This window comes from Halichoeres trimaculatus, unplaced genomic scaffold (assembly GCF_033239565.1).
Source record: "Halichoeres trimaculatus isolate MK-OKI-2021-1 unplaced genomic scaffold, fHalTri1.1 fHalTri1_scaffold_5, whole genome shotgun sequence".
Classification (NCBI taxonomy): Eukaryota; Metazoa; Chordata; class Actinopteri; order Labriformes; family Labridae; genus Halichoeres; species Halichoeres trimaculatus.
In genome coordinates, this window is record NW_027437183.1 from 4,049,293 (window position 1) to 4,071,272 (window position 21,980).

Genomic DNA, 21,980 nt, shown 5'->3' on the forward strand with positions numbered 1-21,980 from the left:
ATCAAAACTGAACTCTGACTCACTGGGGCAATCTGCAGTTGACCCAACCCTCTGAACTTAAAGATAACAGCTGCAAACATAGAAAACAAGAATAATCTGACCTCTGCCATGAATCCACAAACAGGCTGTGGAGCCAGATTCAGCTTCATTCTATTAAAATAAAACAAAACAAAAGAATTCACAGCTGACCTCAGTGGACTCGGAAACACTTACGCAATCAGAGGAAGTGCTAATGTGAAAACAAACAAACATGAAATTGTTCAAGTTCAGATGCCAAATTTATTCATAAAAAGCTCTGCTGTAAGAGAAATTTCTTTAAGTGTTTCTGTTGCCTGATTTTTACAGTACTTTGATTTTTATTAATGCAATAATCCACAATCACATTGTGTCAGTGTTGCATCAGCTTTTAGATAACAAAGACAGATTGTTCAAAGGTACAGAAGTGCAAATGAGCAAGCGTTTTCTATCAGTCAAAACAGCATATTAGAGTTCATAAACATGGTATTGTTCACATGGAGGTTAGCTTATGAATTCCAATCCAGGCTCACTGAACCTGAGTTTCTGGCAAAACCAAAATACAGTAAACTAACAAACCATAGTGCACATAACAGCTAAAGCAAAGAAAAGTTTCCCCATGAAATGATTAAAAGCATATTGTTCTTGTCCAAAATCAAAAAGGATCCAAGGTTACGTTCATCCTTGAGACCAGCCTCAGGAGCAGTTTAAACTGTTTGATTTCCCTCCTCAGTCATTCACTCATTCTTCCTCTTTGTGCTTTTCCTGCCACAGCACCTCCTGAAGCAGAAGCTGCAGCTCTTTATGAAAACAAACACCAGGAGCAGGACGATGGAGAGGAGGAACAGCAGGACATCCAGGCTGTGGTACTGATACCAGGTGAGCTCGTGGGCCGCCACCCTCAGGTGCTTGGCTCCTTTGTTCCTCATGGTGTACTCGAGCCAGAACACAGCTTCATCCAGAGCTTTCATGGGTCTGTCGTGGTGGATGCTGGACAGTCTCATGGCGCTCTCCTTGTACCTGTGATTGTGAAGAACGGGAAGTTAAGCTCCGTCTTTCTGAGGGATGGGAACAGTTTACTTCAGATCGGTTTGTGAACTTACGATTTATCGTTGATGACAGCGTTAAGGGCTTTTCTAAACTCCTCAGGAGTCAAGGAGTTCAGGTCTACTTTGAGTGCAGCTCCTTTGGCCGTCATGTGGACCATGTTGTCAGGCTGGTCTCCAAACAGTGGGATGCCCAGCATGGGGATGCCGTGGTAGATGGCCTCATAGAGTCCGTTTGTACCTCCATGGGTGATGAACGCTTTGGTCTTGGGATGACCTGATGGGGCCAAAACCAGTCATCATAAGTCTAGATTAGAAAATGTTTCCCCACAACAACTGGACCAGCTAGGTCTTCTTTACCCAAAGCACTGTCATGCTAATTTGACTTTCTCACAGTTACAACGCTTGATGTTCAGACTGAACGGGCGCTGATTGTAGAAATCCTTGAATCTGTAAACTGATCACAACAGTCCCACATCTCCGAAGACTTTAATGAGACTCGAGTATTTCCCAACTGCTTCAGTTAGGCCATGGACAGTCCTTGTTGGGCCTCAAACACCAAGGCTGTGACCCAAATCGCATACTTCTGTACTTAGACTCATTATTTCTAGTGCATAGGTGTGTTCGCACTGACAGCTTGCGAAAACACAGAGCACTTTGAATTCCCAGCATTCCACACTCAAAATAGTCAAAAAGTTAATTGTGGACCGCTGGACACTTGTTACCCTCAACGGTCGCCATATTGGCTACATAGAAGAAGAGGCAGAATCAAACAATGGTTGATTGTTGCAATTAGTGAATAACAGATGAATTGTAATTTCTGGTAAGTGCGGTAAGTTCCGGTCTGTGGTTTAGTGTTACTCCAGTGTATCATTTATTTATTTTTTCCTTGCAAAGATCTACAGATACTTCTTAGACTTAGTTTATATTGTTACAAGGTTTTTGCAGTTAAAATCTTAAAATGGATATCTTATGTCATTTAAAAGCCTGAATATAAATGTCAGAAGACTTCAACTCACCCAAAAGATCATTCTGAGGAATCCAGTCGTATAATCTGGTGTTGGCACCCAGAGTCTCTGGTTTTTGTCCGCTGTATCTCCACAACACCTTTTTAAGACACAAATTATTATTATTATTATTCTATTAAAAAATAGAGCTCGTTTAGTGACACATCAACATTTACTGATAAACACTGAGACAGTAGAAGCACAAAGCTGCACTTCCTTCCATATCTTCACACCTCTTGGTATTTATTCAGGTAAACGGACAACAATCCCCGGCACCAGAATAATATGATAACCTATTTAAAATGACACTAACTTTGGAGTTTTTTTTCTTTGCTATGTGCTAATTTCTACAGAAACATAATGCTGCCAAATCCAAAAAATATCAGTATTGTGTTTAATGTTATTACATGATACTGATTTGATGTTCTTCTATTATACTAAGGTATAGGTTATTGCATACTCCTTGATAATGACATTATTTCATGATACTGAATTATGACCGTAGCTCATGGGACTAGATAACAACATATTTGGTATTACTGACTTATAATCTTATTTAGTGACACTGAATTATGAAATTCTTTCATGGCACGGCACTACAACACTTTTCCCTTTTTTGGCCTTATTAAAAGTATAAAAATGAACCATGGGTAAATCTTGACATTTCGGTCATTAATAGGCAAATCAAACATATATATACACACATTTGCACATTTGGATCTTAATGCAGTTTTAAGTAGAGCTACAATATGTAAAAGCAAGAAGGGGGAGTGTGACAAAAAGCACTTTGAAAAACAAAAAGTATTTTGAAATAGACTGTTTATCAGCTGATCAAAAGTTTAATGGTACGGCCACACCAAATGCGGATTTGCGGTGAGATTACATACAGAGTCAACGCAAAGACGCATTTAGATGCTGATACGCCCCGTCGTAGGGATGGGTACCTTCTACATCTGAAACGATACGGTAGCGATGCCCGGTACCTGGCAATCGGTATCAGAACTCTACGGTACTGATTTTCGGTACTTTTTTGTGTTTGTGTGGTAAAAATCTCAATCTTTTTTGTGATGAAATGTTTTTTTTTTTCAATTTAGCATATTTATTCTTCAATATATAACCTTGTAATGCTGTGTTCATGTCCAGCATGGAAATCACCCACTCTTCCACCCCCTAATAGTCACAAGGATGCATTTGGGTACCTAAACATGGTACCTTTTGATTTTTCGTAAATCGGTACCCGGTACTTTTGACAGAATTCGGTCAGTGCTAGGGCTGTCATTTTAACGCGTTAACTAGATTAATTAATTAATTTCACAGCAAATTAACGCGTTATAAAATTTAACGCAGATTAATCTGGATCCCAAACCCGCGGGGCGTTCAAAGACGCACTTATTTTAAAATGTCTGGCATTTACAAACCGTTTGTCCTACATGGAAAAAGAGGTGTTCTGGTTAGATTTTCAAATTTCCGACAGTCCCTGAATGTATCACACTTGACGTCAGCAACATGCTTTAAACCGGAGGGAGGGAAGTGAGAGTGATTTGTGACTGCCGTCCACATCTCGTTTATTCACACGTCCTTTTTGAAAATCTGCAGAAAATCAACCGTTTGCTCTAGCTCAATTCTGTAAAAAACAGATAATTCTACACTCTTTACTGCATCAAACAAGCCCTGAATGATCGATATATATCCTGTATTTCAATCTAAAGAATTCTTTGATAATTTGCTTCCATCTTCCTGGTGTCATGTTTCAGCTTAGAGCTGCTCTGCACCAATCAGCAACAGTTTGTGTGTTCAGAGCATGTTAAACTGAAAATACTTCACTTTTCTTTGATCCAAGACTTGAATTAAGTGTTTTGTACATAGTTCCTCACAGTTTTTAGTCTTTAGCCCTGGTTCTCCTGACCTCATAGAAGTAAAGAAGTTCATATTGCAGTGAAAATCGAGTCCACATCGAGTAAAAATGTGACAGAAGCAAAAAACTTCCTAAAAATCAAATCAGCTCTTAGGTGCAGGAATGTGTAGATTTTGTAAAGATAGAACCATAAAACATTTTTCATTTGTTCCTTATTCATCAGGGTACCTCAAAATGTGTTGTATATATTCCCACCTTATTTTTAAATGTTTTTTTTTTAGTGTGTTTTAATGTAATTTTAATGTCCTGGAATTCAAATTCTTTATTTTGGGACCTTAAGCAGATATGAGATTAAAATGTGATTAATTAGATTAATTAATTACAAATCCTGTGATTAATTTGATTAATTTTTTTAATCGCCTGACAGCACTAGCCGGTACCTATAAAAGTACCTAATTCGGTACCCACCCCTACCCGGATGGCGCGTTGGACAACCTATTTCAGTTTTCTGTTGTTCCAGTTGTTTTTGTCACACTCCCCTTGCTTGCTTTTGCATATTGTAGCTCTACTTAAAACCTCATTGAGATCTAAATGTGCAAAAGGTCAATTCCAGCAATTTAATCAACTGATCTTAAGATTTTGATCAGGTCTGTATATGTATACATGTTGTAATGCTGACTCATTCCAGTAGGTGGTGGTATTTCACCTAAACCTGGGTGCCACCTGCAGTATACAGAAATTGAGGACAAACAGCAGTGGTGCTGTGTGTTGTGGGAAACTCCACGTAAGGTTAACTGGCCTGTTGCATACAGAGAAACTTTCATGGACTGGAAATTTTGCTGTTTTTCACAAACTACATGAACAAATCCCATCAAATGAGTTGCAGAAGGTTGGAAAACAGCCTCTGTCATGACAACTTTGTTATCCTTATCTCTGTAGCTTATGTTACCACTAACCTCTCACCTCATAAGCTGATCCCTTTCACCCTAAGGAAACAAGACTTTCAGCCTCACATCTAATAGATATCATATCTTGTTGCATTAATTTGTGAGTTTTGACATTTCCAGAATTACAGCAGCAAACAAGAAAGTGCAAAAATGGGCAAAAATTGGAGCAAGCACCACCTCTGACCTTTTGTGGGATCTCAGCAAGGACCGAGGCGATCATGTTCGCCTTCCCTGCAGTGATGTTCTTGATCATTGATCCCAAACTGAAGACAACGATGCCAGCATCTCCAGAAGTTTGCACAAACTTCTCCATATCCTGCAAAAAAGGAAAACAATCAAGTTTTTCTTGTTAACCAAACTCCAAGAGGCCTGGGAGAGTTTTCCATCCCTACCTTTGGCAAAGGTTTGGCCGGTCTGCAGTGGACTCCACCAATATACTTGAAGTTTGGGAGGAAAGGACGAGGGAAATCATAATCCCAGTATGTTCTCATCAACCAGAACTCTGCTTTGCTCAGCAGCTCACAGGCAGTGGTGGGGGTTCCTGTGGTAAGGCAAAAGAAATCACTTTAAATTACAAAGCTAACAGAAGATTTGTCTGAATCTGGTGTGAACTCCTCACCTTTGTATTCAGTGTAATAATTATTGACGATTTTCCATGAAGCTAGCATGGCGTCCTGCGTCAAGTAGAACATAAAGTTCCACACTCGCTCAAAGAAAGTCATCTTGTCCGTCAGTTTGCTCACAGTAGCGGGAACAAATGAAGGTGGAGCCGGGATCTGACCACAGTGTCTCTCCCAGTTATTAGCAAGGGAGGCACGGAGAGAAATGACCAGAGGGACGCCGAGTATCTCTGCAACCAACTCACTTCCTGGGTAGATGGGATCGGAGAAGAGGAGGTCGTATTTCGCCTCCTTCAGCTTCTTCATGACAGTGTCTGACTTCACCACTCCATCCAGTAACTTCAAAGTATTCTCCAGATTGAGCCCGAAGAGCTCTTTGAATCTGTTGTAAATCTGCAAGTAGCTCATATGTTCAGCGTCGTAGATCATAAATTGGAATAAGTCTTCCATTACCTGCTCCAACTCCTGCTTTGTGACAGACACGTTGAACGGTTCGTAGCTGAAACGCGAAGGTTCGTTCACGTCCATGAACAATGAAGAACTCGGCACCAGAACCGTCACTTTGTGTCCTCTGTTAACCAGCTCCTCCAGCACAGGCTTCAGGTTGATCCAGTGGCTGCCTTCTGTGTACCACACCAGGATGTTCCCACCGTGTGCGCTCCATGCTGCACAGAGGATCAGCAGAGCAGAAACACAGAGACGCTGCTCAGGCTTCATCGTGTCTGTCTGTGAGAGGACGAGTGATCTGTTGTTTAAAATACTCCTGGAAATGTAATCATTAACCAATCAAAGCTGAACTCTGACACAGTGGCAACTTCAACAAACCCAACCCCTCTACAAACTTGTAAAACAAGAATAATCTGACCTCTGCCATGAATCCACAAGCGGGCTGTGCAGCCAGACTGTAGCTTCATGCTTTTAAGATGAGAAGAGGTGGAGTTAAAGATAACAAAAGCTTTCACAGCTGACCTCAGGCGACTTGGAAACGGTTGCGCAATCAAAGGAAGTAGTCATGCAAGAGGCATTATGCAAGTTTTTCTATCAGCTTTATTCATATGAAGCTCTGCTGTGAGAGAACTGGTTATCATTTTAGCTTCTTTTGTCTGAGAGCTACTGTAGTTGATATTTGTTAATACAGTTATCTGCATCTGAGTTGCATCAGCTTTCAGGTTTCATGACAGATTGTGCAAACGTCCAGGAGTGCAAATGAGCAAGAGTTTTCTATCATTCATAACAAAAGATTGTAGTTTATTTACAACATCAACTTTTTTGTCATTACATTTATTTTCAAAGCTAACGTTACTCAAATAATCCACACATGTAAAGAAATCACAACGTTCAGGTCCATAAATGATTATGGTGAATTAAGTACGATAACACAGGAAAAAAGTATTGAACACACCATGGAAAGGCTGTATACTTTGGCAAGGAAATGCACCACACCACCTGAAATCTGTCAGTAATTATTACTTGAACTTCCAATTAGTGCAAACCAACATCAGCTGGGCTAGAGCAAATTGATGGTCCTATAAAAAAGGTGTTTTTTTCACCAAGCAGTTAAATAGCACACACCTCATGATGGGTAAAGGCAAAGAGCTCTCTGAAGACATTCACAACCTGATTGTTGCTCAGTATCAGAATGGAACTGGTTACAGACTTATATCAAAGCACCTGAATATTCCAGTCAGCACCGTTGGGGCCATTATTCACAAGTGGAAGAAGCACCACCTTACCATCAACAGGCCACGCACAGGAGCTCCTTGAAGATTTCTGACCAGGGAGTCAGAAAGATAGTCAGAAGAGTACTCAACCAGCCAAGGACCACCCTGAAAGTGCTCCAGAAAGACTTGGAGGCAGCAGGTACAATTGTTACAGAGAAAACAATAGGCAATGCACTCCACCGCCATGGCCTCTATGGACGCTCAGCCCGCAAGACTCCACTCCTCAAGAAAAGGCATGTTGAAGCTGGTTTAAAGTTTCTTAAACAGCATCTTGACAAGCCTGTAGAATGATGGGAGAATGTTGTCTGGTCAGATGAGACCAAAACTGAACTTTTGGGCTGTCATACTACATACCATGTTTGGAGGAGAAATGGCTCTGCACATCAGCCAAAAAACACTACACCAACAGTGAAGTTTGGAGGTGGAAGCATCATGGCATGGGGTTGTTTCTCATCTCATGGTGTTGGCAAACTTAATATAATTGACGGAGCAATGAATGGAGCCATGTATGGGGAAATTCTTGATCTGAATCTGCTGCCATCCACCAGGATGATGAAGATGAGATGTGGCTGGACCTTCCAGCAGGACAACGATCCAAAGCACACGGCAAAGTTGACTCTCAAATGGTTTCAAAAAAAGAAAATCGATCTGTTAGAACGGCCTAGTTAATCACCTGACTTCAATCCAACTGAACATTTGTGGAAAGAAGTAAAGAAAAGGGTTCACCAGAGGGCACCAAAGAATATTCCAGATTTAAAGACAATCTGTGCAGAGGAATGGGCCAAAATCACACCTGAGCAGTGTGGGCCATTAGTTCAAACATACAAGAAGCTTCTGGAAGCTGTCATTGCAAACAAAGGCTTCTCCACTAAGTATTAGATGAGTCTCAGTTAGCGTGTTCAATACTTTTTTCCTGTGTTATCGTACTTAATTCCACATAATCATTATTTATGGACCTGGACGCTGTGATTTCTTTTCATGTGTGGATTATTTGAGTTAATACCTATGTCTGGTAAAAATTTTGTTTGAATTGCAGCTTTGGAAATAAATGTGATGAGAAAAAAGTTGATGCTTTCAATACTTATTTTTCACACTGTAAATGGTATCGTTTACATACACTACTGAGTTTCTGGCAGCCAAAATACAGTAGACTAACAAACCATAGTGCACATAACAGCTAAAGCAAAGAAAAACAAAGTTGCACCACGACAATGATCAAAATCATACTGTTTTCATTTTCAAGTCCAGAACTCCTTCACTCAGAACAAACTGATTTCCCTCCTCAGTCATTCACTCATTCTTCCTCTTTGTGGTTTTCCTGCCACAGCACCTCCTGAAGCAGAAGCTGCAGCTCTTTATGAAAACAAACATCAGGACCAGGACGATGGAGAGGAGGAACAGCAGGACATCCAGGCTGTGGTACTGATACCAGGTGAGCTCGTGGGCTGCCACCCTCAGGTGCTTGGCTCCTTTGTTCCTCATGGTGTACTCGAGCCAGAACACAGCTTCATCCAGAGCTTTCATGGGTCTGTTGTGGTGGATTCTGGACAGTCTCATGGCGCTCTCCTTGTACCTTGTGACAAACAGGAAGTTCAGCTCTGAGGAATGTAAACACACTGAAAAATCCACCACATCAAGTACTTCCAACAACTGGCCCTGGAATTTGTTGATTTGACAAGATTTTGACAGGATTTGACTTTTTTTTTCACCAGCATTCAAACCTGAACAACTCTCAGGACCAAAAATCACACGTGTATTGTCACAACCTGAGTAGATCTATATGCCTTTTTTTAAACCTTGAACTACTGCTCCCCCTACTTTCAACAGAGAGATTTTTTTGCTAAATCATTCCCTTTTAGAACATATTGTTTCAGTTGTGCACATTAATGTCGTTCAGGCCTTATAATCCATCACTGATCAGGTCATGTCTTGTAGTTACATGGTGTGTCTATGGCACATCATCAAACTCTGATATCTTGCCCTGAACCAGGAAGTCACTGTTGCTCCTTCATATAAGATCCAATCTGCTTCAAATTTCACACACATGATCAAAGTCCACCTCTAAACACATCTCTTCACTCAATTCTCTGCATACATTGTCCCATCTTAAAGGTAGGGTATGCAGGAATTTTGTTACTTGTTAGTAAACGCAAATTCAAACTGGGCTCCTACCTTAAATCAGTGTGAAAGCTACGTAAACACACTTACTAGCCCAGCAACCAACTTAGCATCACATTTCAGCATGGGAGAGACCCGAGAGCCGTGCACCTGACTTAGCATGTTAGCACAAGTTAATGATGGGTATTTGAAGCCCACAAGCGAGTGAAAGTCCAGTCGAGCTTAACCATTGTTTAGTAAAAAGCTTTATTAGTTTGGCGTCTAATTTCACTTAGGTTGTGTTTTTCCTTCTCCGTGCTACGACTGCTATCATAGCTGCTCAGGATAGCTTCTTCCACTCGCTGTTATCAACACCAAGAGTCACTTGTGCACTGGGCGCGCTGTGTTTGGCTGAGGTAGCCACACATACTCTGCACCCAAAAACATCCCCAAACAACCAAAACATCAACATCCAGGCAGAGGAGAGGGTTTGAGACAGACATAGACACTGACACACATGTATAGAGGCCCATAGGAGATGATTGAGCAGGATTACTCCGGTAAAAGTTAACTTTCTCTTTGTTAGGGGAATCCTGCAGACCCCACCTTTAACCAAATTTGTTTAAATGTGTTTAAAAACATTTAAAATTACCCTTTTAAGTCTGCTGTGGGAGCCAGATCTTCCTCACCTACATACAAAGCTTTTTGCTAAGGAAGATCTTGCTGCACAGTAGGCAGCACAACATACCCCAACCAGCCTCCGCTTTCAGCTATAATTCAGATTGTGAACTTACGATTTATCATTGATGACAGCGTTGAGTGCTCCTCTAAACTCCTTAGGCGTCAAGGAGTTCAGGTCCACCATGAGTGCAGCTCCTTTGGCCTTCATGTGGACCATGTTGTCTGACTGGTCTCCAAACAGTGGGATGCCCAGCATGGGGATGCCGTGGTAGATGGCTTCATACACTCCGTTTGTACCCCCATGGGTGATGAATGCTTTGGTCTTGGGATGACCTGATGGGGCACCAAAATCAATCATCAGAAGTCTAGAGGTATTTTAGTTCCATTTCTACTAAACAGTCCGGTTTGGATCAGTACAGTTTGGTACAGGTCAGATGAGCAAGTCTGATCCTGCTTGTGTTTCCATAGCTAACAGTGCTCTTCTAGGTAGGGGGTGTAATAGCCGCAACGACTACATAACAGCACGACAGCATAGCAGCACGACACAGTGTACCCTGCTTATAAATCCAATGATGAAGGAGAAAAATGTGACACAGTAAACAAAGAGTGACACCATATTCCAAACAAAAAGAAAGTTTTCTCCAGGAAGTTGACTGGAGATTTAAACATGGCAGGGTTATGTGTTGTTCTTTAATACCACTGTTGCACGGGAAGTGATGATACTTTCGACCAGTCAGTGGACTGTAGTGTTTCTAGCTCCACTTTGTGGGGTCAGATGGGTACATCTGGCAGGGTCCCAAAAAGTGGGACAGTAACGAGCAATAATTTGGGGATCTGCCTCGGTTTTCTAAATGAAATGTCACAAAATGCATTCAACACCAAGACGAACCAAACTGAACTGTTTGGTGGAAGTTGTGCCCAAGCACGCTACAACCCCAAAGTCCAGTTCGTTTGGCCAGTTTGACTGCAAGTTTACCATGCTTAGGCACGGTATATGGCTAATAATACATGACGTATAATCACTGCGACAGCTCCTCTCGACAATCTTTTCAAACAATAGCAAGAGTGTTATGGAGCTGTGTCGGGCCAAAACGGCTTAAGATAACCCAAAAAGTCACTAAAGTTCTATCAATGCTCTCTGTGTCTCATTGTGCTGGATCTGATCAGAATGCACTTTGTGTAAAGAGACACTTCATGATAACGTAGGCAGACCGTGCATGTGCCTCAGGTCTGGGTCCGTACCATATCAACAAAAACTTCTGCAATTTTGTTTTTTCTTGTAAGAGTTTTGCAATATATAAGTTAAAGGGCAACTCCGTTTTTTTGACACCTGGACCTTATTTATAGGTGTGTGCATGCTCATATACTCACTCAGACAAACATGGTGCAGCTTGGAGTCCTTCAGAAGTTATTTAGATCCAGCTGATTTTAGCCGCACTTAGCGGGGGCCACGGCAAGGGAGCTTCAGCGCGGGACATAATCTTTGCAAAATCGCTCGTTTCGGCTATATTTTTTATCCATCGTTATCCATCGTTATCACAAACTCACTCCTCTTCTGTTGCCATAGGTGAACACTGTCCACAAACGCACCACCAGTTTGCATTGAGTCGTGGACGTGCTCCTGTTTGTTGTTCTCGAGCCAGCTCTTCGTCTCTCTCCCTCTGCATCCTTCTTTCATGGAGCTCCTCGTCCGTGTTCTCAGGCTCAAACCGGTAAGGACAACCGTCAAACTCGAAGTTGTAGTCTGCAGACGGTAGACGAGCTGACTTTATGATAACACTGGCGATGGATGAAAAAATATAGCCTAAATGAGCGATTTAGCAGAGATCATGTCCCGAGCTGAAGCTCCCTTGCTGTGGCCCCCGCTAAGTGCGGCTAAAATCGGTTGGATCTAAATAACTTCTGAAGGACTCCGAGCTGCATGATGTTTGTCTGAGTGAGTATATGAGCATGCGCACACCTATAAATAAGGTCCAGGTGTCAAAAAACCGGAGTTGCCCTTTAAGTCAAGTCAAAGTTTATTTGTAGAGCACGTTTAAAAACAACCTTGTTTGACCAAAGTGCTGTACAGAGGTACAAAAAATCTCTCATACACTTTATATAAAAAACCCCAGTAATGATAATAAAACAGTCATAGAAAATAGAAACGGTAAAAAAATAAAATGGCCAAACATTGAATTTGCATAAAAACAGAAATAGAATAAGAATAAAAACATAAAAAAATGAGTAAAGGAGAGGATAGGGATTAAAAGACAAGGGATAAAAGATACAAAGATAAAGAGATAAAAGCCAAGAAAACCTGTTTAGCTGGGACTGAACGCCAAAAAACAAAGATGAATATCTTTAAGAAAATAACTGTCAGATAATATCGCTCACCTAAAAGATCGTTCTGAGGGATCCAGTCGTATAATCTGGTGTTGGCACCCAGAGTATCTGTTTTTTTGTCCGCTGTATCTCCACAACACCTTTTAGACACAAGTGAAAGATTTTCAAACCTCTCTTCTATTAATTTGTTGTAGAAATCCCTGAATCTGTTTGTCAAATAGTCAGAACAATCCATTCTAAAAAAGAAATAGCCCAAGATCCTCATGAGACTTCCCTGAGATCCTCACAAGGTTTACTAAAGCTGCGTTTCCACCAAGCAGTACGGGTCGGTTTGGGACGGTTTGGGACAGTTAAGTCTCATCCCGTTTGCGTTTCCACAGCAAACTGTGCCCTCTCATGGTGGGCGGCGTGTAAGCCGGATGCCGAAAGCCACAGCTGGTAAACAATAGCGCGACGCCGTAGCAGCTTACCCCGCGATTAAATCCAACAAAGAAGAAAACACGACACAGTAAACAAAGAGCACGGATGGAAGACATGCAGAATTTCATCCTCTCTGTGATTTTCATGTAACGCTCTGTTAAAAAGTGCAATCAAGCTTCGTTTCAGAGAAGTCTGTGTGCTGACAGGAAAAATGCAGCTGCTGTCGGGGTAAGTGACGATTCTTTTGACCAATCAACCGTCTGCAGTGTGTTGCTCCACCTCCCGAGAGCGTATCGGTTCAGTCTGGCACCCATACGAAAGGGTCCCAAAAAAGTGGGATGGCTCGTCTCGGTTTTTAGGGATCCGTCCCGGGATGAGTCAGTGGAAACGCCGCTAAAAGCGCACCGTACCGAGACGAACCGACCCGGACTGCTTGGTGGAAACGCGGCTTAAAAGGTCTGACCATAGCTCCCCCCCTGACAGACCTCTGTAGGACTGGCCACTCAGAGGGAAGGGGGTTTGTACACTGACCTTTTGCGGGATCTCAGCAAGGACCGAGGCGATCATGTTCGCCTTCCCTGCAGTGATGTTCTTGATCATTGATCCCAAACTGAAGACTACGATGCCAGCATCTCCAGAAGTTTGCACAAACTCCTCCATATCCTGCAAGAAAAGGAAGATAATCAATTGTCAATCAAACACCAAGAGACGATTTATCATCCCTACCTTCGGCAAAGGTTCGGCTGGTCTGCAGTGGACTCCACCAATATACTTGAAGTTTGGGAGGAAAGGACGAGGGAAATCATAATCCCAGTATGTTCTCATCAACCAGAACTCTGCTTTGCTCAGCAGCTCACAGGCAGTGGTGGGAGTTCCTGTTGTCATGCAGAAGAAATCACTTTATATTACAAAGCTAACAGAAAATTTGTCCTTACTTCAGTCACTTCCTCTGGTGTGAACTCCTCACCTTTGTATTCAGTGTAATAATTGTCGATATTCTTCCATGAAGCCAGCATGGCGTCCTGCATCAGGTAGAACAGAAAGTTCAACATTCGCTCGAAGAAGGTCATCTTGTCCGTCAGTTTGCTCATAGCGCCTGGAACAAATGAAGGAGGAGCCGGGATCTGACCACAATGTCTCTCCCAGTTATTCCCCATTGAGAGGCGGAGAGAAATGACCAGAGGGACGCCGAGTATCTCTGCAACCAACTCACTTCCTGGGTAGATGGGGTCAGAAAAGAGGAGGTCGTATTTTGCTTCCTTTAGCTTCTTCATGACAGTGTCTGACTTCACCACTCCGTCTAAAAACTTCAGAAAGTAATCCAGGTTAAGCGTGTAAAGCTCTTTGAATTTGGTGTAAATCTGCAAGTAGCTCATATGTTCAGCGTCATAGATCGCAAATTGGAATAAGTCTTCCACTAACTGCTCCATCTGCTGTTTAGAGACAGAGACGTTGAACGGTTTGTAGCTGAAACGTGAAGGTTCGTTCACGTCCATGAACAATGAAGAACTCGGCACCAGAACCGTCACATTGTGTCCTCTGTTAACCAGCTCCTCCAGCACAGGCTTCAGGTTGATCCAGTGGCTGCCTTCTGTGTACCACACCAGGATGTTCCCACCGTGTGCGCTCCATGCTGCACAGAGGATCAGCAGAGCAGAAACACAGAGACGCTGCTCAGGCTTCATCGTGTCTGTCTGTGAGAGGACGAGTGATCTGTTGGACACACTACTCCTCAAAACGTAATCATTAACCAATCAAAGGTGAAGTCTGACACTGGCACAAGGTGTAACTGCCCCAGCCCTTAAAAGTGGTGGAGGTGAAAGGTAATAGCTGTAAATGCATAAAACAAGAATAATCTGACCTCTGCTGTAAATCCACAAACAGACTGTGGAGCCAAACTTCAGGTTCATGCTTTTAAAATAACGGTTCTCAATGGTCTTGAAAACACTTGTGCAATCAGAGGAAGTGATCATTAGTGATGTGAAGTTTGGCTCTTTCCAGAGAACCAGTTATTTTGGTCCAGCTCCTAAAGAATCAAACTGACTGAGTGTCCCCCTCTGTACCAGCCTGCTATCCAGCTAAGCACTCACTTCACTCTCTTCCTTGTCCGTTTCTTGTGATTTTTTCATCTCTTTTTCGTCATCTTTGCGTTTGTAGTGGGTCATTACTTTGTATGGCTCATTTGTTGGTCGTGGACACCAAACTGGTTTTGTCTTCAGTGATATTTTTACTATTTTTGCTCCTGTATTCTTCTGGAGATCCGTCATGTAACCATGGCTGCATTGTTTACATGTGAAATCAGCTGTTAGCAGCCTGTAGCATGTTAATGCTAACTGGTGCAAGACCGGATGTTTACCACAAAGTAAGCTAAGAAGTGACAACATTGACCTGTTCTTCCATCCATCGATGTTGGGAACGTAAGATCTACCTCCAATAAGATGGACAAGCTAGCTGTGCTAACCCAGCGACAGAGGGAACACCAGAAGCAGAGTAGCATCATGGTATTCACAGACATAGCTAACAGAGCTAACACCAGACACCAAGGCCACATTGGAAGAGCTTCACCTGCTGTGAGCAGACAGGATCCAGGAGACAGAGACTGAACAGACTGCTGAAGAAGCTCAGTCCTGGACCCTGTGGAGGTGGAGGCTGGCTGACTGGACAATGATGGACAAGCTGTCAGCATCTATTTTCTTATAGAGCTTTTTACACTTTCTATACACTTTCTTACTTTGGTTTTCTTGATTGCTGCTGTGACTCCTCCTGAATTTCCACTCAGGGATAAATAAAGTATTTTCTATTCTTTTCTATCACATAATGGGAACAATCTTCTGCTGTGAGCAGAGCAAAAGGATCAAGTGAGAGCTGAGCAATGAAAGGGAAAAAGTTTTGAGCATGACACATCACTAGTGATCACGCAAGAAACAAAAGAAGACATTAAGTTTAAATGTCAAGTTTATTCATATGAAGCTCTGCTGTAGGGAAAGGAGCATTTATGATTTTAGTTATTCATACTCTGTGATTTTTGTGAATTCAATAAACCAACATCATATTGTATCAGAGTTGCATCAACTTTCAGATTTTGATGACAGATTGTGCAATAGTGCAGAAATGTAAATGAGGAAGCATTTCCTATCAATCAAAACAGCATATTGGAGATTGTATACATGGCATAGTGCACATCACAGCTTAAGCAAAGAAAAGAAGAATTCAAGTCGAAAGCCCAGAAGGATCCAGGGTTCTGTTCATCCTTGAGACCAGCCTCAGGAGCACCTTTAAGTGTTTGATTTCCCTCCTCAGTCATTCACTCATTCTTCCTCTTTGTGGTTTTCCTGCCACAGCACCTCCTGAAGCAGAAGCTGCAGCTCTTTATGAAAACAAACATCAGGACCAGGAGGATGGAGAGGAGGAACAGCAGGACATCCAGGCTGTGGTACTGATACCAGGTGAGCTCGTGGGCTGCCACCCTCAGGTGCTTGGCTCCTTTGTTCCTCATGGTGTACTCGATCCAGAACACAGCTTCATCCAGAGCTTTCATGGGTCTGTCGTGGTGGATGCTGGACAGTCTCATGGCGCTCTCCTTGTACCTGTGGTTGTGACAAACAGGAAGTTAAGCTCCGTCCTTCTGAAGGACATAAACAGACGCACTTCAGATTGGTTCGTGAACTTACGATTTATCATTGATGACAGCGTTCAGAGCTTCTCTAAAAGTCTCAGGGGTCAAGGAGTTCAGCTCCACCATGAGTGCAACTCCTTTGGCCTTCATGTGGACCAGGTTTCCTGCCTGGTCTCCAAACAGTGGGATGCCCAGCATGGGGATGCCGTGGTAGGTGGCCTCATAGAGTCCGTTTGAACCTCCGTGGGTGATGAACGCTTTGGTCTTGGGATGACCTGATGGGGCACCAAAATCAGTCATCATGATTCTAGATTAGAAAATGTTTGATGGGGTATTCTGTGTTCTTACATTTTCATACGCTGTAGAAATCCCTGAATCTGTCTGTAAACTCTGTTCACCAGATCTTCACAAGATTGCTAAAATGTTAAGATCGTCACATGAGGATCTACAATCTGGTTCATGACAGGTTAGAGGAGCGGGCCTCAATCACAAAGGTAGGTCCACCCCTTAAAAGAGCTGGCCAATAAGAGTGAAGGAGGTTTGCGAGCCAGGGAGTCTAAAAGGCTGAAATAAGGTTTCATACACACCAGAGTGAGAAAAAAGGATTTTTTTTAGCTCTTAAATCTGCAAAACTAGTGCAGGGGCAGCAGGGGAACAGAATTAAGCCTTTAAAAGCCCATCTTAAATACATAAAAAAAGAAAGAAAACTGCTTCATTGAGTAAAGAAAAAAATGATACTTAAATTTTTTTGGTAGATAAACAATTTTCTTTGTCTTGTCGCAGACATTTTTGTGGTGGCTTATTGCTTTCACCCAAAATTTTTAAAAAACTCTTGTTTTTACGACATAAGTTTTTAATAAAACGAGATTTTTTTATGTAGTTTTAAATTTCTTGTTTTTATGAGATACTAACTAGTAAAAACAGAAAAAAATATTTGTTTATTTTCCTGTTTTTAAAAAATACTGTCTCTGAAAATCAGAAAATATATATATATTTTTTTGTTTTTATGAGATACTATCTTGTAAAATTAGAACATTAGAAACTACTTATTTTTATTTTCCTGTTTCATGAAATACTATTTTGTAAAATCAGAAAATATTATTTTTTATTTTCTTGTTTCGCAAGATACTATTTTTTAAAATTAGAAAACCAGAAAATACAAACCTTATTTTTTTTTCTGTTTTTATGAAATACTATCTTGTAAATTAGAAAATCAGAAAATTCTTATTTTTATTTTCCTGTTTTTAGGAGATACTAATTGTAAAATTAGAAATTCAGAAAATATTTATTTTTTATTTTTTTTGTTTTGTGAAATATTATTTTGGAAAATCAGAAAATATTCATTTTTTATTTCCTGTTTTTATGAAATACTATTTTGTAAAATTAGAAAATCAGAAATTTTTTTTCCTGTTTTTACATGATATCTTGTAAATCAGAAAATCTTAATTTCTTTACACTATCTAGTAAAAACAGATTTTTTTTTTTTTATTTTCCTGTCTTTATGAGATACTACTTCATAACAACAGGAATCTGAAAAGTAAAAGAATTCCTGAAAATCTTAACTGGTCATCTCAATGAAGAAACATGAAACATGTAACTGTAAATTAAAACACATTAAAAAGCCTACCTTACTTGTATTGACCCCACACCCCTGATTAGCGAAAAAACAGCATAGTCATGCAGCTGAGCATCATGGGAAATCCTGTTTTACAAGATAGTATCTTATAAAACAGGAAAATCAAAAATAACTTAATTCCTGTTTTACGAGATAGATATGTCGATAAAACAGGAGTTTTTTTCCCCAAGCGAATGCAATACACCACCTGACATTTTTCCATTAAAGCCTCTACATGGATTAATTATATCATTTAAAGTCCTGAATATAAATGTCAGAAGACTTCAACTCACCCAAAAGATCGTTCTGAGGGATCCAGTCGTATAATCTGGTGTTGGCACCCAGAGTCTCTGGTTTTTGTCCGCTGTATCTCCACAGCACCTTTTATACACAAGTGAAAACACATAAAAACACATTTGGTGTCACTAAAACATTTACTGATTGACACTGAGACAGCAGAAGCACAAAGCTGCACTTCATTCTGTATCTTGTCACCTGTTGTTATTTATCCTGGTTTACAGAAAACACTAACCAGCACTAGAACGATATGTTAACCTATCATTAATGAGAGTCTCTCTTGTTATTGCTCATTTCTACGGCTGCCTATCACTGCCAGGTCAGGAAAAAAAACAGTTTCACTTTATTTAAGTAAACTGCATTATTACATCAATTGGTGATACTGAATCACGGCGTTATTTCATGACGTAAATATGGGGCTTATCACAGGACACTGAATTATGATGTTTCTTGATACTGAATTATAATGTTATTTCATCAAACTACATAATGACATTATTACGAGACATTGAATGGTGATGTTATTTCATTACATTGAATTATGTTGTGTCACATTATGAATTATGACATTAAATGTCATGACACTAAAAAAATGATGTTTCTAGATAATGAATTATGACATTAGTTTATGTTTCTGAATAATAATGAAATAACATGGTACTGAATTATGATGTTTTTTCTTCATTCTGAGTTATGATATTTTTCCATGGAGTTGAATTTTGACGTAGTGTCATCATTGAATGATGAAATTATTTCATGATACAGATTTATGACATTATCTTGAGATACTGAATTGTGATGGCTTATGTGTGCCTTAGTTATTTTTTGATTTTTTTTCTTTCTGTTTCTCACTAACTTTATCACAGATGTACAAAATAAACTGTGGGTACATCTCAACATTTCAGTTATGTATGTGCAAAGACATTGTCAGCTGGAGTATTTAATATTAATCAATCATGGTTAAGATGCAGGGACAACAGAAAAACAGATTAAATTAATTTGAATTATTTTGAATTTGGAAAACGTGGATTTGGGATAAATCTTTTTGAAATCAAATTTATCTGCTTTAAAACTGCATTTAACGTCTTAAAAATTCAACTTCAATTTCAAATTTGGATTAAATTTGAAATTAAAATGTGCTATTTCAGTTTGCAAGAATTCAGATTCAGTTTTACAATTTCAATTTCAATTGAGTCATCGACATCATCACGCAGACAGTTTTAAAGCAAATAAATTCAATTTCAAAACATTCAATTTCAGATCATGCCGTTCAAACTTGATGTTATAATTTAAATTCAGTTCCTAGTGGCACAAATATCAGCCTATAGATCAATTTTGATTTTTGAAGTTTATGGGAAGACTGCTTTTGTATTAAAAAAATGTTAATAAGTGGTTTTATATTTTTTGGAAATAGTCTTCTAATTATCAAACAATGAGACAATCCTTAATCATTATGCAAAAAGGAAATTTAGAGGATTACAGCAGCAAACAAGAATGTATATAGAGGAGACATTACAATACCCATACATCAAATAGAATAATACAGTAAGTGTAATCACGGAAAAATAATTGAAGGACTAATTACAGGACAAGGACGGCAGAGGGACAGAACAGAGACTAAAGAAAGAACAAAACTTGCTCTTTAAAGGATTAAGGACTCTGACCTTTTGTGGGATCTCAGCGAGGACTGAGGCGATCATGTTTGCCTTCTCCATGGGCATGTTCTTTATCATTGATCCCAAACTGAAGACCACGATGCCAGCATCTCCAGAGGTTTGCACAAACTCCTCCATATCCTGTTATAAAAGGAAAAACAATCAATAGTCAATCAAACACCAAGAGACCTGTGAGAGTTTTCCATTCCTACCTTTGGCAAAGGTTTGGCCGGTCTGCAGTGGACTCCACCGATATATTTGAAATTTGGGAGGAAAGGACGAGGGAAATCATGATCCCAGTATGTTCTCATCAACCAGAACGCTGTTTTACTCAACAGCTCACAGCTACTGGTTGGAGTTCCTGTGAAAAGGCAGAAGAAATCACTTTAAATGACAAAGCGAACAGAAGATCTGACTCTTTTTCAATCACTTTCTCCTCACCTCTGTATTCAGTGTAATAATTATCAAATTTCTTCTGAGAAGCCAGCATGGCGTCCTGCCACGCTTGTAACAGAAAGTTCCACACTCGCTCCAAGAAGGTCATCTTATCGGTCAGTTTGGTCATAACGCCTGGAACAAACGAAGGTGGAGCTGGGATCTGACCACAGTGTCTCTCTGAGTAACTCCCCAGGGAAAGGCGCAGAGTGAGGACCAGAGGGACGCTGAGTATCTCTGCAACCAACTCACTTCCTGGGTAGAGGGGGTCTGAGAAGAGGAGGTTGTATTTCCCCTCCTTCAGCTTCTTCATGACAGTGTCTGACTTCACCACTCCATCTAAAAACTTCAAATGATATTCCCCATTGAGCGCGACCAACTTTGTGAATTTGGAATAAATCTGCAAGTAGCTCATACGTTCAAACTCGTAGATCATGAATTGAAGAAACTCATCCATGTGTTTCTTGATCTCCTGCTTTGAGAAGGAGACGTTGAACAGTTCGTAGCTGAAACGTGAAGGTTCGTTCACGTCCATGAACAATGAAGAACTCGGCACCAGAACCGTCACTTTGTGTCCTCTGTTAACCAGCTCCTCCAGCACAGGCTTCAGGTTGATCCAGTGGCTGCCTTCTGTGTACCACACCAGGATGTTCCCACCGTGTGCGCTCCATGCTGCACAGAGTAACAGCAGAGCAGAAACACAGAGACGCTGCTCAGGCTTCATCGTGTCTGTCTGTGAGAGGACGAGTGATCTGTTGTTTAAAATACTCCTGGAAATTTAATCATTCACTGATCAAAGATGAACTCTGACACAGTGGCATAAGGCATGACTGACCCAACCCTTTATGAACGTGTAAAACTAGAATAACCTGACCTCTGCCATGAATACACAAACAGGCTGTGGAGCTAGGGATACACACAATAACTTTTTTTAAATCGATAACTGATTACTGATAACACACACACACACACACACACACACACACACACACACACACACACACACACACACACACACATTTATGTTTTTACCTAAGATCATGACATTAATTCTATGAACAAAACCAAAACACTATATACTTAACAATTCTTGAATTACCTTAGCCTGTGGGTCATGTCTGGCATATTTCTTGGATTTTGTGTGTGTCAGTAAGTGGCTTCGTGGCGGTTGGCTTTACGTCACTAGCGTCCTTAGCAGCCCCGGTGTCCTCGTGCCTTCCAAACTCCGTCGAAGCGACGGTTACGTTTCAGGTGACTGATTAGGTTGGAAGTATTGAGGCTGCTTCCTTTTCCTCCTCATGAAATTTTCATAAAATAACTTTCTTCTTCAGAAACTTTGAAGAAGTCCCACACAGTCGACTCCATGTTTCCTGTTTTGAAGCGTAAACATCCTGTGCTGTGTGCACGTTGTGATGCATTTAGGGTGTGACGGAAATTCTCTTCACATTCGTTTGCTTGTCCTTCTTTCAGCCTTTTTGAGTTTATATTTTTATTGTTTATGCGTAACATGTGAAAAAATACTGTAGATTCTGTCAATTCAAGTCAGTGACTACCACAATATGACCGAGATAACGATTTTTTTCCAACATGAGAGGAAACTCTTACATTTTCCCAGTCAGGATGCGGGG

At 40.7% G+C, this 21,980-nt stretch overlaps 2 protein-coding genes and 1 pseudogene across 4 annotated transcripts; all 3 read right to left on the reverse strand.

Annotated features, from left to right (window-relative positions):
- Window positions 1-302: 302 nt before the first annotated feature.
- On the reverse strand, window positions 303-6,391 carry LOC141790136 (UDP-glucuronosyltransferase 2A1-like). The gene is made up of 6 exons (XM_074669804.1): window positions 5,490-6,391; window positions 5,263-5,411; window positions 5,055-5,186; window positions 2,081-2,168; window positions 1,119-1,338; window positions 303-1,035 (listed from the first exon to the last, which is right to left on the reverse strand). The coding sequence occupies exons 1-6, from the start codon at window positions 6,205-6,207 to the stop codon at window positions 753-755; spliced, it is 1,590 nt and encodes a 529-aa protein (XP_074525905.1). The 5' UTR covers window positions 6,208-6,391; the 3' UTR covers window positions 303-752.
- Window positions 6,392-8,498: 2,107 nt separating this feature from the next.
- Window positions 8,499-21,547, reverse strand: LOC141790137 (UDP-glucuronosyltransferase 2A1-like; annotated as a pseudogene).
- LOC141790135 (UDP-glucuronosyltransferase 2A1-like) lies at window positions 15,710-21,592 on the reverse strand. 3 transcript variants are annotated; one of them, XM_074669802.1, is made up of 7 exons: window positions 21,452-21,592; window positions 20,359-21,085; window positions 20,130-20,278; window positions 19,927-20,058; window positions 18,259-18,346; window positions 16,406-16,625; window positions 15,710-16,321 (listed from the first exon to the last, which is right to left on the reverse strand). In XM_074669802.1, the coding sequence occupies exons 2-7, from the start codon at window positions 21,074-21,076 to the stop codon at window positions 16,039-16,041; spliced, it is 1,590 nt and encodes a 529-aa protein (XP_074525903.1). In that variant the 5' UTR covers window positions 21,077-21,085; window positions 21,452-21,592; the 3' UTR covers window positions 15,710-16,038. The 3 variants fall into 3 exon arrangements, with proteins under 3 accessions (XP_074525903.1, XP_074525904.1, XP_074525902.1); XM_074669803.1 differs by having other exon boundaries at window positions 20,359-21,024; window positions 21,452-21,558; XM_074669801.1 differs by having other exon boundaries at window positions 20,359-21,122; window positions 21,452-21,487.
- Between the last annotated feature and the right edge of the window lie 388 nt (window positions 21,593-21,980).